At 33.3% G+C, this 15894-nt stretch overlaps 1 protein-coding gene across 1 annotated transcript in view; it reads left to right on the top strand.

Moving 5' to 3' along the window:
* Positions 1–491: 491 nt before the first annotated feature.
* Positions 492–15894, top strand: part of LOC101894171 (trithorax group protein osa) — a 59459-nt gene continuing 44056 nt past the window's right edge. Inside the window, exon 1 of the mRNA XM_059121450.1 lies at positions 492–1051. Within this exon, the coding sequence (XP_058977433.1) occupies positions 1049–1051 (3 nt within the window). The 5' untranslated portion in view covers positions 492–1048. The remainder of the gene's footprint in view (positions 1052–15894) is intronic.

Below are 15894 nucleotides of genomic sequence, written 5' to 3'. Positions count from 1 at the left end.
TGCTGTTACTTGAAATTGTAAATTTGCATGCACATAAACATAAACAAGTGAAGATCTTTTGCTTGGCTTTCTTACCCACACTCTCACTTTTTCTCTGGGGCAAGAGTGCCTTTGCCTCCGGAGACTGACGACTGGTCGTAGGACGGTAGGCCATATTTTTGTTGCTTCATCTTCTTCATGTGCGTTTGCTTTGCAGTTTGTGTTAAGGGAAAAAATTGTTTTGTTTGCTAAAGTCATTGTCATGGTGTAAAAAGAAGAAATAATGCCACACAAAACACTTTCAATTTTATTTGCATTATTTCACAAAAACAAAAAGACATCCACACAGCCGTCATGACTCTCCCCGTTGGACATCTCTCCCGTATGCTCTTGGCATGCAATCGATCGATGATGGCTGAAACCGAATTTTCAGCAATGCCCTGGTTGGCTGACTGGCATGTGATCTTCCGTACATACGCTGGCGCTGGTTTTGGGGGTTATATTAGTAACCGTTAGCATCTGGGAGGCAGCATTTAATATTCAAAAGCGGCAAGTGACGGTCGTACGTGTGGCCGTATAACCAAAAAGTCGCGACCGGGCTTGTAACACAAGCTATTTTTAAAAACAGAAAAAAGATAATATTAAACTTTAAAGGCGCGATTTAAAATTTTTTTCTTTACGTTGAAGAAAAAAATTCCGAAAAAACAACAACAACAACATCATATGCAATAAAACGGATTGAAAACTAAATGTTTATATTTTGTGCAAGCAAACAAACAAACAACGAACGACTAAAGGAATAAATACTTAGTATATCCGCTTCCGTTTGTGTTTGTAATATATCGGTATATATTTTTTTCAAAACTAAACCGGAAGTTCTGTACATTGCCCAGAGAAAAGAATCGTCAAAACGAAAAAACAGAGAGGAAGAAAAACGTCAACATCAGCAACATCCTTGTCGCCGACAACATTCTATCCGAACCGACGAAGCTTAAAGGATTAACAGTGTTTTTTGTGTGGAATTATATTTGGTGATTCTCTTCGGTCTTCCATTTTTTTTTCGTCGTAAATGGTATGCAAAATCTAAATGGAAAAAATACATACGTATATATATATTTACGAAAATCTTGCAAACAAACTGAAATCTTTACAAATATGACTATTTGTGTCTCGTTGTGAGTGAGCGAGCGAGTGAGTGACTGAGTGTGCCTGTGTGTATGTTTGTGTGGAAAATAGGATTTCTTTTTTATCCTTGGCAAATCGATGTATAATATAACTATCAAGTGATATTGGTTGCAGCACAGAAAAAAACCCAAGTGAACATTTCGCCAAACTATTGTGACAAAGATGCTTATGATATTTCGAAATAACAGTTTCTCATCTCTGTAATTTTGAGAAAATCATTACTGGATAAATAGCAAAGAGGAAAATTTAAAATTTGTGTATCACTAAAAATATGTTGCCGGAGGGGGCGTTTAAACCATATAAGCAACCAAATAGAAGGAGGATTTTTTGCTCTTAAAAAAATTGACACGGTTTCGACAGCGGAGGAGCAATAGTGTAGTTTTAGAATTAAAGTTTTTAAAAACCGTCAAATATCAAAACCAAATTTTTAAAATTTCAAAGATTTCTTTAGTAAAAAATCATGGTTTGATTTTTTAGGTTTCGAGTGGTATTATTGTGAAGTTATACCCATGTCCTCAAAATTTCAATACGACATTGGAATAGATTTTCCATGACGATTGGCTAGCTGTTTTAGTGGATTCTCTGCCAAATACTCAAATTCTATTAATTATATAAAGCAACGAAGTGTTTGACTCACTTTTAAAATCAAAAATTAAGAATGATTTGCACTACAATCGGTATTTAAAAGATGTGGTCCAAGTAATAAAAATTTGTGACTTATCTACTATTTAGAGTTTAAAACTTTTATAAAACTGAATGTGGCTATCGGTAAAGTAGGGATAGTTCCACTAAAAGACCTATAAGGGAAATTCAAAAGTCGGGCGCGGCCGACTTTATTTATGATACCCTACACCACTATGCATATTTAGTAGAGCTTCCGTAACAAATGAATTTATTTGTAGTAGATCATAGCACCAATCAGCATTTGGCTTTAGAGCAGTTAGAATATGGTTTCAGAGGGAACTAATATATGGGAGGCATATCAAATTCTGAATCTATTTAGAGTAAGTTTGACGGATACATTTTTATCTTTTACACCAAATAACATTGCTATAGAGTACATGATATCACTTCGAGAAGGGTTAAATTAAAAAAAATAAATATGGGAGCCGAGTTCCACAAAATCGAAACGTACGTCCCAAAATTGACTCCACTTGGGCTGACATTAGCAATTATTTGCACAATAAACCTGAAATCCGATTAAAGATATATGGGAGCTATATCCAAATCTTAACCGATCTCGATAAAATTTGGCAGCGAAAAAACATATATATGGAAGCTACAGCTTTATTTGAACCGATTTTCAAAATTTAAACCACTAGCTTTTAGCCTGAATTCAGTCGGAAGTGCCAAAATTCAGTCCATTTGGGTTGATATTACCCCTTTGGTGCACAAAAAATCTGATATCGGATAAAGATATATATTGGAGCTATATCCTAATCTGATCCGATCTCGAAAAAAAATTTGACAGATATTTTTGAGCTTCATAAGCTATCTGGAACCAAATGTGATCCTTGTGGGGTGCATATTACGCGTGTGAGGTGACATGCATAAATCGACTCAGACTGTGATTCTATGCAAATTATAAAAAGTAACTATGGAACTATCTCGCTTCCTTCTCCCTGTTACAAACAAATGTACAAAGGCGTAATACCCTTACACTATGTGGTTTAGGGTATTATTACATAATTTGGGTGGAACATGATTGAAATTAAGACCACATAGTCAAAAAAAGGAATTTTCATAATATGAGATGTATGGGATATGAGGAGATGTATCGAGGACGATCTCTAAAATGATCGTTCCTGGATGGAAAATTTAATTTTTTTTTCCCAGTTGGTCCCTCCAAAATGATTCAAAAAACCATTTCAGTGTACGTCCGAATTACTCATATTCTATGACCTTTGAAAAATTTTAATATATTTTTAACATAGTTTTTTTTCACCCTTGCTACCCCAAAATACTAAATTGTACCTGATTAAGGTAAAGATTGGGACTATGGCCATCAAAAAACTTGCAGCCAATGGAAATGTTGGAGAATTGGCCGATATTGCAAATTTATAGAAAGACGAAGTCTCAAATTTGGGAATTGTGGCTGATATCTTCAATATTCTTAAAATCGGAAGGTACTGTTTTATTAAGGGCCCATACTTTTTTGCGAGAAAATCAATATCCAGTAACCTAAATGACATTGACAGCTGTTTTTTAATGTGTTGGCTGGAAAGAGCTCAAAAATCAAACTGCTTAGATCGCTGTATAAACAAATATATCAGTTCAAAAAAAAAAAAAAAAGGTCAAAATAAATTCTCTTCCGCGCCAAAATTTTGTCCGCTTTTGTCTGTTCTTGACCGTATTTACTACAGTTTCCATGTTACCCCTTACCATGGGATTATACTACTTAAGATTTTACTTTTTTGTTGAATAATCTAAAATTACTATATGAAACATGTTAAAAAGTATCAATCGGATCTCCTGAAAGATGATGTTGGTAGGAATATTGAGTTGTGCCCAGTTTGAAAATAAATTTCCAAAATTGGAACAAAATTGGATGATTCTTACTATTTCTATGATTTAAATTATTTTCTTGAACATTTCGGCCTTTTGTGTAGGATTGGACCGATATTGCCCATTTCCTAACTCGATCTATGTTTGATAAGAATATTCCAATATACCAAGTTTGAACCAAAGCTGATACCCCCTACGAGAGGTATCGTACGCACCAGCCAGATAGAGCGACATAGATCGAATCCAAATGTCCTAAAATAATTTTTTTCCTAAGAGACTCGAGGTCTATAACAGTTGCAATGAGGCACGTTTTAGTCGTATCAAATGATAAATACCTTCGGCAGACATACATAAATCTGAGGGTATAAATATGCCAGGCACTGCAAAGCTCCAAACCATAGCGAGAGGTACTTTTATGTGGGGATTTTCCAAAACAAAGGATTTTGAAGTAGAGAATATTTGCATAAATGCTGAATTTTCTCCAATTCAACAAACAATTGACTAACTCCTTCAAACTATAGACAAAATAAAAGAATCAAAGTCAGGCAATATTGAATGTGCTCTGCATAGAACTCCTTGTATCCTTGTGAATACTTTACCCGCTGGGATAGAATTGTCTATATAGGTCCACGATATCGTGTAGCCTCCCTCCAATACAACAGTACCTCCCGACTCTGGGTATGTTGATGATTTTAGCCGTATTTTTCAATGGAATTGTCTGAATTTCAACACAAGGAGTTCTCTATGAGTACTTTACCCGCTAATAGATAATTGTTTATAGGCTTATAATATCATGTAGCCCCGATACAATGGTTCCCCCCAAATTAGGTATTTTTATGATTGTAGCCAAATTTTCAAATGGAATTGTCTTAAAATCCACAAAAAGAGTTCCTTGTGACTACATTACCTCGTGGAAGATAATTTTCTATAGAGGTCCACGTTTTAGTATGTCCACGTTCCACGTTCGGTATGTCCATGATTTATGATGAGTTCGTTACGGGTATTACAACTTATGATAAGAAATTGTCTATGCATGTCCACGTCTTTGTATATATATTTTGGTGATATTAGCTACATTATTCACCTGAAATGTTTCAAATTTCATATTTGAAGTTCGGAATCGTTACTACACGCTATGAAAAATTTACTTAAGCAGCAGCACGTCTTCTTTTGAGCGGTATTTTTCGAAGGATTTTTTTTTTTTTTTTTGATATTTTTTAAGTTTCTTCTTTCGCCCGGGACGAATTTAGCTGCTTTTTACTTGTTATTATTTAAAAATTTTCAAAAATTTCCGAAACCAAATAAGTTTTGGAGGGGATTCAGGGATGATTATTTTTTTAGTTAAAAATTTGTGTGTTTCCTCTAGAGTTAAGGAGATATTCGTTGATAAAAGTTCCAGCACAGACCAAATTTTACCTTTTTCGCATTTAAATTTTAGATATCTTTATTTCAGTTCCAAAGCAATGTGAGGAGACTAAAATTTAAATCCCTATTTTCTAAAAATATTTAATGTACAATATGTAAGGAAAACCCTATGTAAACATTCTTAAAAAAAAATTCGAAAATTTCCATTATATAGTAAATCATTGGAACTCTCTATAAGTCAATATCAATTGTAGTATACCCATTCTCATAACAAGCTCTTTTCGATAAACGTTATAGCCAGCTTAAAAATCTATTTCCTAAGATAAGAAATTTTACTTTTCTTCTTATTTATTTAATGACTGTTGTTTTCACTTTTTTTTTTTTTTGTTTCACACCTTCATGGTCATTAAGATATTTTTACTCAATGAACTGAAAACCATTCATCGTAAAACTCCAGAGTTTCATCACGTAAAATCTAACACATTACAGTTTTTTCGTCTTCTTCTAATGCCAAAATTACTATTTTCAAATCCAAATATACATACATTTTCGTATGTAGGTCAACAATATACTGCAAAGAAATTCAAAGTCAACAGAGTCATTCACATCAACTTGAATGTTTCTACCAAAAAAAAAAAAAAAAGATGCGTTGTTTATTTGTTTGTTTAAATAAGAAATTAGCATTCATAGCATTCACAGCTATGATTGACATGGCAATCAGATTAACAATAGACCGTGTGAATATGACAATTGCCAACATTAATTTTGTCGAAAAAAAGTAGTCAAATATCTTAAAAGAATTTTAATAGTTCACTTTCTTTCAAATCGTAATGATTGTATGATATGAATTCTAATAAATACTATAAAGGCACATAAAAATTAATGGAAAGTTATTATGTTTTTGGAAGAATTATTATTTGAAAAGCTTTGAGATGTTTAATATTAAAGTTTTAGAAAAATTTGCATTATCTTCTGCCCTCGAAAAAAAAACGAAAACACACGTCTTGATATATATAGTTTCTAACTTATAAGAACCGAAAATACCAAAACTTGGCCAAATAAAATGGAAAATAATACGTAAAAAATACATAAAATATACATTTAACCTTATTTAGGGACTGCACCAAAGATTGGACGGATATGACCCATATAAAGATCTAAGAATCCGAAACTCTTTGGGGGTTTTTATACCCTACACCACATAGTAGAGAAGGAAGCGAGATAGACCCATAGTTACTTTTGAGGATCTCCATAGAATCACTTTCTGAGTTGATTTATGTATGTCAGTCCGTCCGTCCGTCCGTCCTTCCGTCTGTCCATGTATTCTTGTGATCAAAATGCAGGTCGCATTTATTATCCGATTAATTTTTGCACAAATCATTTGTTTGGCCCAAGGACGAACCCTATTGAAATTGGAGATAATCGGTCAAAATTTAGATATAGCCCCCATATATATCTTCGTCCGATTTGGCTTTTATTGTGCAACAAACGTGTAATATCAGCCCGAATAGTATGGAATTTTGCACATATTACCAAATTAGGCCTGAAAATAAGTATGCCAAATTTGATCGAAATCGTTCAGATATAGCTATAGCTCCCATATATATTGTTTATCCGATTTGTTATTTTTGTCCTCCGCAACCGTAATTCACACTCTGTAACAACAATATTAGGGGAAATATATCAAATACAGCTCAGAAATACCTTTGCTAAATTTTATTGAGATCGGTTTAGATTTGGATATAGCTCCCATATATAACTTCGACCGATTTATTTTTATTCTGCACCAATCGTCTAATATTTGCCCAAATGGGATGGAATTTGGCACATACGACCGAATTGAGTCTAGAAGCTAGTATGGCAAATTTGGTGAAGATCGGTTCAGATGTAGCTATAGCTCCCATATATATTGTTCATCCGATTTCTTGTATTTGTTACCCACAGCCGTAATATGCACTCCGTAACAACGATATTCAGGGAAATATATCAAATACAGCTCAGAAATATATTTGCCAAATTTTATCGAGATCGATTCAGTTTTGGATATAGCTTCTATATAAATCTTTATCTGATTTCAAATTATTTTGCACCAAATGTGCAATACAAGTCCGAATTTAAAAGATACAAATGCTTCGGCATATTTAGTCCTTTGAACTTTATATTATAATTATAATCGTACCGTGAATGAATGAATTCTCCCATAAAAACTTTTGTTATGTGAGCTCTACTAAATTAGCAAAGTGGTGTAGGGTATCATAAAGTCGGTCCCGCCCGACTTTAGGACTTTCTTTGCTGGTTCTATCTACAAACTGGGTACTATCAAATCCACTTGGGATTTTCTACAATCCAGGCTAACTATCGGACGCGGAAATTAGAACAAAATTTTAAGTGAACTCGGAAAAAGTACTAATCTTCTCGGTATTTTTATGACTGTAGCCAAAGAAATTGTCTGATAATCCACAAAAGGAGTTCCCCCATATAACGGTACCCTCCAATATTCAATATTTTGATGATTTTAGCTACATTTTTCAATGGAATTGTCGCACTTTAACCCCTGGAAGAGAAATGTCCCCGATATTCAATATTTTGACGATTTTAGGGAGTATTTCGTATTTAGAATTCGTAATGGGTGCTACAGCCTATGACAAAAAATTGCGTATGCAGGCTCGCGTCTTCGTATAGCCTCCATATAACGGTACTTCCAATATTCTGTATTTTGATTATTTTAGCGACATTATTCATCGGAGTTGCTTCAAGTTTCGCCAGAAAATTGTCTATGCAGATCCAAGTCTTCATGTATGTCCCATATATCAGGACCTCCTTTTATTCGATATTTTGAAAATTGTAGGTTGAATTCCTAATAAGTACTTCAGCCTGTTATCTACTATATCTATGTTTCTACAGGTCTTCGTATAGGCTCGGCATAACGGTACCTCCCTATATTCGGTATTTTGATGATCTTAGCACTTTATTCATCGGATTTTTTTTTCAAGTTGCGTTTTTGAATGTTGTAATGGCTTATGACAAAAGTTGCCTATACAGGTCCATGTCTTCACATAGACATTAATTAACAGTTATATTCGGAATTTTTATGATTTTAAAGAAATGTTTAATGGATTTTATTTTTTTTTTTTTTTTAAATTACCAAATTCGTGCCAAATGGTGGACGGTATTCAAAATTCGGCCCGGCGGAACTTACTGCTTATATTCTCGTTTTTTTATAGGATACAATGGTGTTTATTTTTTTTCATATTGTGTAAAATACTGTTATTTGGTGACGTTTATTATTTTTTTATAAAAAATCTTAAAAATAAGAGAAATCATGACTTTAGGATCATCATATATTCGTAACTTTTCTTATCATGAATACTGTTTTGCAAGATGTTGTAAAATCTATATTACATTTGTGTTTATAGTAAGTAATGGTAACAGTCCCAAAATAGTTGCCTTTAATGAGGTCTGAAATTAATTATTCCAATGTCATATTCAAAATAAGGCCGATATAATTAAAAACAGCACCGAAGGATCCATCCTTGTAATTACAAATTTCCTTTATACGCCTTTTATTTGTATAAAACGGGACAATTTTTTTTCGTTTGTAAAATTTCTTCGAAGAGTATAAATTCTGCGATAACGACAAACTTTCCATAACTACCAACTAAATTCTATCTGCTGTTTGTGCATCGAATTCTTTGTCTTGTCTTCTTCTCTTCGTTTTCTTTTTTTCTTTGCTTGAGTAGTTCCTCTTTCTTTTAATGCTATAAAAAGAAATTATTTTTCATTTACTGCAATTAGTGCAAAAATATGTGTTTTTAAACTTTGTCGGATGTACGGCAATGTACCACGAACACGGCAAGATAGACGGGCTAAGAAAAACGCCAGTCCAACGGAGGGATAGACGGGTGGACCGACATATAGTACGTTAAAGAACCTACAACGTCTTAACCACTCAACAACGTTCGCAATTCATAAGGTTATGTATGCTCGAAGAGAGTAGAAAAGAAAACCCGGCCGGCAAACTAAACTCTCAACAAAAACCAAACTCATGTGAACTCAAATGAAATAATATTTGTAGTTTTTCAAGGAAAGTGAGGCTACAATGTGCAAAAAAAGTGCGTTCCGTGGTTCTATGCTGCGCCCCTTTCTTTTTTCGTTGCCTTTTTGTTTTTTGCTTGGTTATCATCAGCGTCTTACTTTTTGCTGTTCACTTGTGCCGTGCCAGTTTACTTAACTACTTAGCACAGTATTTGCCAAGGATTACAAGGATAATGAATGTAGACGCATAATGTCTGTTATATGCTACTTTTACTACTAACATATAATTCCTTTTAGATATAAATTTGCTCTGTATGTGTGTGTATCGGTGTGTGTGTAAGTGAGTATGTGTGTTGCTAGTTGTTTGCTACTGTTGTGTTTTGTTTTTATATTTTTTTACGTTCTCTTCCTAACATCCAAGTGCATCCGTTTGCTGTGTGTGTCTTCCTTTTTTTAACAAATATAATTTCCTATGTTTTTTGCGAGTTAAAGTTTACAAGAATACTGATACTTATGGAAGAAACTAACTATTGTTGTTGTTAAAACACGCAAAGGAAAGACAAAAAAAATATGGAACAACAAAAGATATTAAGAACTAACTAAGAACTTAATTTAAAGAAAATTTATAGAAGAATTAATTAATGAAAACCGATTTAATTTTCTTTAATTAATTTATTGCTTTTTTTGGGAGAAAAATATAAAATATAAAAAATATATTATATCCCCAACGTATATTTCGAACCGATTAAGATGATAGGCAACAACTTGGAACATATCCATCTTTAATCAATTTCTATCATGTCAAGTTCTAAAGTGTGTGTATATGGGAACATGTTTTACAATGTGAGATGAAAAAACTGCAACCAACTTCAGACTGCTGTCATTTCTAAGCCACTCGGCCGACAGCTGTTAAAATTATTCCAGTGACAGCTCATTATATTGTTAACAAGCGTACAAAAGGATTTTGGTGATAATTTTATCGCAATATTCCATTCGGCAAACATTGAAAAATGAGCTCGGGGTAAAGCCATTGCAATTCCAAAAAGTGCAAGAACTTACACCGCAACAGACAGAAAATATACTCAAAAGAGCTAAAGAGTTGCTTAGCTTGGCCGAAAGTGGTGAACTGCCGAATTTGGTTTCCTCTAATGAGAAAACATTCGTTGGGAACAAACAAAATGATCTGGTTGACTTGCCAAAGAGGTCAGCTGAAAATGTGCACATTCGGTTGGCCATCAGAAATCAAGCGCCGGCCATGGTTATGGTGTGGGCCGCCATAACAGCCGATGGTTGCTCTTCCCTCGTATTAATCGACCGTGGCATCAGAATAAATAGAATAAATGCCGAATATTGTCGCCAAAATAATCTGGAGGGTATATTAAAGCCTTGGGCACGCAAACATTTTGGCCGCAGACCTTGGACATTCCAATAGGACTCAGGACCATCGCATTCAGCACGCGCCACCCAAGAATGGTTTCAAAATGAGGTTCCTCGCTTCATTTCCAACGCACAATGGCCACCAAAATCCAATCTGTTGGACTATTGTCTCTGGAGTATTTTGGAAAGTAAGGTTGGCACTAAAAAAATACGAAAGTGTCGATCACCTCAAGCAACCGCTTCCTCGGGAATGGGTCAAAATGCCGCAAAGCAACATTCGGGCAGCATGTGACGGTTTCATTGGCCGTTTGGAAGCCACAAGGCGAGCAATTGGAACAAATCTAAACTAACTTTAAAATTTGATGCTATTTCCGACATTTTCTGCTTCCATTCAACAAAATTGAAAAAAAAAAAAATGTGAAAATTATGGCGTTTAACTTTGTTGCAGTTTTTTTATCTCACCCTGTATATATTCGCCCGATTTCGAATTTATTTTGCACCATATGTCTGATAATCGTCCTAGTAGGATGCATTTCGGCACATCCGACCGAATCCAGCTTAGAAGCAAGTACTTTGAATTCGGTGAAAATCTGTTCCAATAAAGCTATAGCTCCCATATATATGTTCCATCTGATTTGACGTTTAAATCGCTTGCATTCGTGATAAGAACAGCACGACTTTAATATTTGGCATCGGTTAGCAGCTACAGCTCAGAAATATTATTGATACCGATTTCATGCTTTTTGTGCTCCTATACATATATTTCATCCGATTTGGCGGTTAAGACCCTCTCATACGTAATATTCACTCTACAACAATAAAATTTGTAACTGATATCTCATACAGCTCAGAAATACCTCTGCAAAGTTTTATATTTTTTATACCCTCTACCATACATAGTTTGGAGGGTATATTAAGTTCGTCATTCCGTTTATAACTCATCGAAATAATAACTTTAGACCTAACAAAGTATACATATTCTTGATCAGCGTAAAATTCTAACCCGATTTAGCCCTATCCGTCCGTCTGTTGTAATCACGCTACAATCATAGCATAGATCCGTTTTTTTCTCTGTGGGGAACTTCAAAGATGGGCTATATAGGTCCATGATATCGTATAGCACCCACATTACGGTACCTCCTTATTTATTCACATTTTTCAATGGAATTGGATGAAATCAATACAAGAAGTTCGTTCTGCGTACTTTACCCCCTGGAAGAGAATTGTCTTTATGGGTCCACTATATCATATAACCCCCATACAATAGTACCTCCCTTTATTTGGTATTTTGATGATTTTAGGGAAATTGTTTCAAATTTCGTATTTAAACTTCGTAATGGGTACAACAGCCGATGACAGAAATAATTTATGCGGGACTACGTCCTCATATAGCCCGTATATAACAGGTTTCCTTAAGCGGTATTTTTGAATGGAATTTTTTAAAAATTTTTTACTTTTTTTATTTATCCGACTCCACGGTTTTTGTGCACCAAACATGTTATATCAGCCCAAATTGGATGGATATTTTCAGAGTGAAATGAATTTTTCCATTTTGTGAAACTCGGTTCCTACATATCTATTGAGCCGATGTATATATTTTTAATATAATACTTTTCGAAATCATATCATGCATTATATAGCAATATTGTGTGGTACGAGAGGTGAAAATACCATCGTCAAATTTGAGGGAAATCGATTCAGAGTTGGATATACCTCCCTCCCTCTGATTTCAAAATAAAACATCTCTTAAGCCGTTATATGCTTTTAAAAAAAGTTAATAGTTGGTATAATCTACTTCACATAAATTTGCAATATAAACGTTAATGTGTTACGAGTAGCTCTACTAGATATGCATACTAGTGTAGGGTATCATACAGTTGGTCTGTCTGAAATAAAACTTTCTTTGGTTTGATCTTCTATCATGCGGCTACGTCAGAATATGGTCAATAACTTTCGTGTTGCATGGTCTTATATATCGATTTTCAAATATTCCGCACCTATGACATTTTGTCCCGCCATTGTTTTATATTAATTTTCTTTTTAAATGATTCGTTGTCTCCACTCTTCATAGCCTTAAGTATTCATTCATTTTTCCTTTTTTTAATTTTTAATATCTCTCGGAGATATTCATAAATCAGAATTATTAGTCCCTGTGTCATTGTATTTTTTTTATTTCCAAAATTTTAAATTTACTTTCGTAAGCATTTCTCTGGCAAATAACATTTTTCATACAAGAAAAAAACATTTAAATTTTTTCACTAAATCTCAAATGTCTCATTAAATGCCCTTATCCCAAAAGAAAACTGTTAAACGTATTCTGTTTTAGAAGAAAAAAAACTCTCAAAGCAAAACAAAAAAGCAATCTTCCGTGGCAGCTATAAGTCTTTGTAACGCTTTTGCATATTAAACAAAAATAAATCTTTATAATTTTTCTAATCCTTAAGGCATACAGAAATCTTAAAATTTCCAAAAAACAAAAAAAAAAGTTTGAGGGAAATGTTTAATTGAATAAGAATAGGATTAAAGACGACACGCCAAGCCAAGACAATGAACGGCGAAGACAAATTAAAGAAAAACACAGAAAAATAATTAGTATACTTTTGGGTTTATTTTTTCCCGTTCGTTCGGTCGTTCGCTTGCCCGTTCTGCCAAGTGAAAATGTAAAACAAATTTTAGATTTTAATAAAATTCTCCTTTTTTCGCCATCGCCCGCACTCCGCAAAAAGGGACAAATTGTTAAGTTTCAGTTGAAGATTGTTAAACAAATAAACACTGGAATATAAGAAAACAACAACAAAACTTTCAATTATTTGTTATTTAATAAAAGCTGCCATTGTCTTGCACAAAAGCGACCGTTCTTGGCTGTCCGTCTGTTTGTCCATTGTTGTCATTCAATTCAATGAGGCGTTGTGCTAATCGCCAATATTTGTGAAGACCGTTCAAATAAAGTGAGGAACAGAGAGAGGAGAGGACGGGAGTGAACGTTAAGACCTTGTTTGATAAAGGTTTATGAAGATTTAATTTTTAAAAAGGGATCTTAAGTAGTATTCGGTCCAGTGTAAATGTTGTTGTTAATTTTTAACACTTTTTCTGAGAAAAATTCTCCGTCCTTTGCAAAGGTGGTGGAACCAATTTTAATTAGGGCTTCTTGGCAATTACTAGTGGATGTTGTAGATATATAGGGGTGGATGTTCTGGGTATTTCTTGTTGGCATTTTTTTGGCTAAAATATAAATTATTAAAGATTGTTTTTAGTTTAACATATTGGTTGACAATACAATATTTGAAGGTATTTGAGTTTAGAGGATGATGTATTATAATTTTGATGAGAATTAAATGAGTTTTAAAATTATTCGAAAACTTATTTTGGAATGGTTTTGTTGTATAATTTTTAATGGCTATTAAGAAGTGCTCAGATAATTCGAATATTTCGAAGATCTTTATTTTTAATTGATGATTTTTTAATTTCGGGTAAAGAAAATAATAATTACTTACTTAATTTCCAATGGAAAATATTCAGATATATTATTTTTAATAATTTTGGGCTAATTTCCAAATGTATCAAAGATAAATTCCAATCTATTAACGAGATAATCCGGAATGCTAATAAAAGTTTGTTTAACTACATTTAACCGTCGCAAGGACTAGGAATTGTTTAGAATTTTTTTTTTCATATGGAAAAACCATTATACTCTCATGTATCGCTTTTCCGTAACTTTCAAATAGTAATATATATTTTCATAATTATTTTGCTAAAAGCGTAAAATCTTATTATTTCATAAAACCCATACAGAGATTGTTTGTTTAATTTTGGATATTATAAGGCTTTATTGATTGTGTATATGTAGTTTTTATTTGAAACAGTGAATATTTATGTTTTTAAAATCGTAATGCAAAAGCTATTTAAACTAAGAAAATATATTACTTATTATTTAAAATGTCTTGGACATAAACTAATTATATTTATTATTTTATTTTCTTTCAGGTATGTACTAAATGAAGAATAAATCGAAAATACCGGTAAAGTAAAATTACTTATGAGAATTATTATGAAAAATGTACTTATGGAAAATTGGATTTTCTTTGAATATTACGACAGTTTTCTTTTATAATTGATATTGAGTAATAATCAAACTCTTTGAAGAACTAAAACTAGTAAAGAAAGTCGTAAACTCATTTACGGCTGTTGGCTAATATTACACGTTTGGTGAACAATGAAAGGCAAATCGGACGAAAATATATATGGGATCTATATTGATATTTGATATATTTCCTCAGCATATTACGGCTGTGGAGGAAAAAATAACAAATCTGGGCTATAGCTATATCTGAACCGATTTCGATCAAATTTGGCATACTTATTTTCAAGCCTAATTTGGTTGTATGCGCAAAAGACACGTTTGGGATACAATAAAAAGCAAATCGGACGAAGATATATATGAGAGCTATATCTATGACCGATTATCTTCAATTTTAATAGGGTTCGTCCTTGGGCCAAAGAAATGGTTTGTACAAAATTTCATCTGGATCGGGCAATAAATGCGAACAGTACTTTGTTTCAAAAAAAAAAAAAAAACATGAACACACGGACGGACATGCATACATCGACCCAGGATGTGATTCTATGCAGATCATCAAAACGAACTATGGTTCTATCTGATTTCTTTTTCCCTGTTACAAACAAATGCAAAAAATCATAATAGCCTCACTACGTTGTTATGTAGAGCATAAAAGTCCAAATTGGTTTAATCGATTTTCAAAAGTTTCTTATCAAACTGTTCCCCCATACAATTTAAAACAACAGAAGGAACATCAACGTTTAGCCGAGTAATTTTAAAACATTATAAAAAAGTGTGAAACAAAAAGTATAAAAACATATATATATATATGGGCTAAAAGAGGACATTATTAGGCATCTTTCCTGGCGCTAATAGTTCAAGTTGTCTAGATTTAAACTTTGACTAGAATATAATAACTATAACATAAGGGCTAACTAAACATCTTTTTTAAGACCATAATCCTACAAATTATACAAATACATTTAATTTTTTCCCATATAAGAAAAAATCTGTTTTAAAATGACAATCTGGGTCGATTAATGTTTGTCCGCCTGTCCATCCATTTTCGTAAAATAATTATTGATCGCACTTATTGTGCCCTATATGCGTAATATTCGTCCAAACAGGACGTATTTCAGCACATCCGACAGAATTCAGACTAGAAGAAAGTTTATTTTTTCGAGATGTATCCGTCAAAAACGATCTAGATTTGGATATACGTCAAATACATTAGTTTCCCTGGTTTCAAACTATAACTGTTCTAAAGCCATGATAGGCGTCCAACAAAGATTCATAGCTGGTGTGATTCATAGCTGGTGCTGCTCTACTAAATTAGCAAAGTGATGTAGGGTATTATAAAGTCGGCCACCCTAGCAGGCGGTGGCCAAAAA

The sequence above is a fragment of the Musca domestica genome, unplaced genomic scaffold (assembly GCF_030504385.1).
Source record: "Musca domestica strain aabys unplaced genomic scaffold, Musca_domestica.polishedcontigs.V.1.1 2, whole genome shotgun sequence".
In the NCBI taxonomy this organism is placed as follows: domain Eukaryota; kingdom Metazoa; phylum Arthropoda; class Insecta; order Diptera; family Muscidae; genus Musca; species Musca domestica.
The sequence above is the reverse complement of the archived record's forward strand: the minus strand, read 5'-3'. Positions and strand labels throughout refer to the sequence as shown.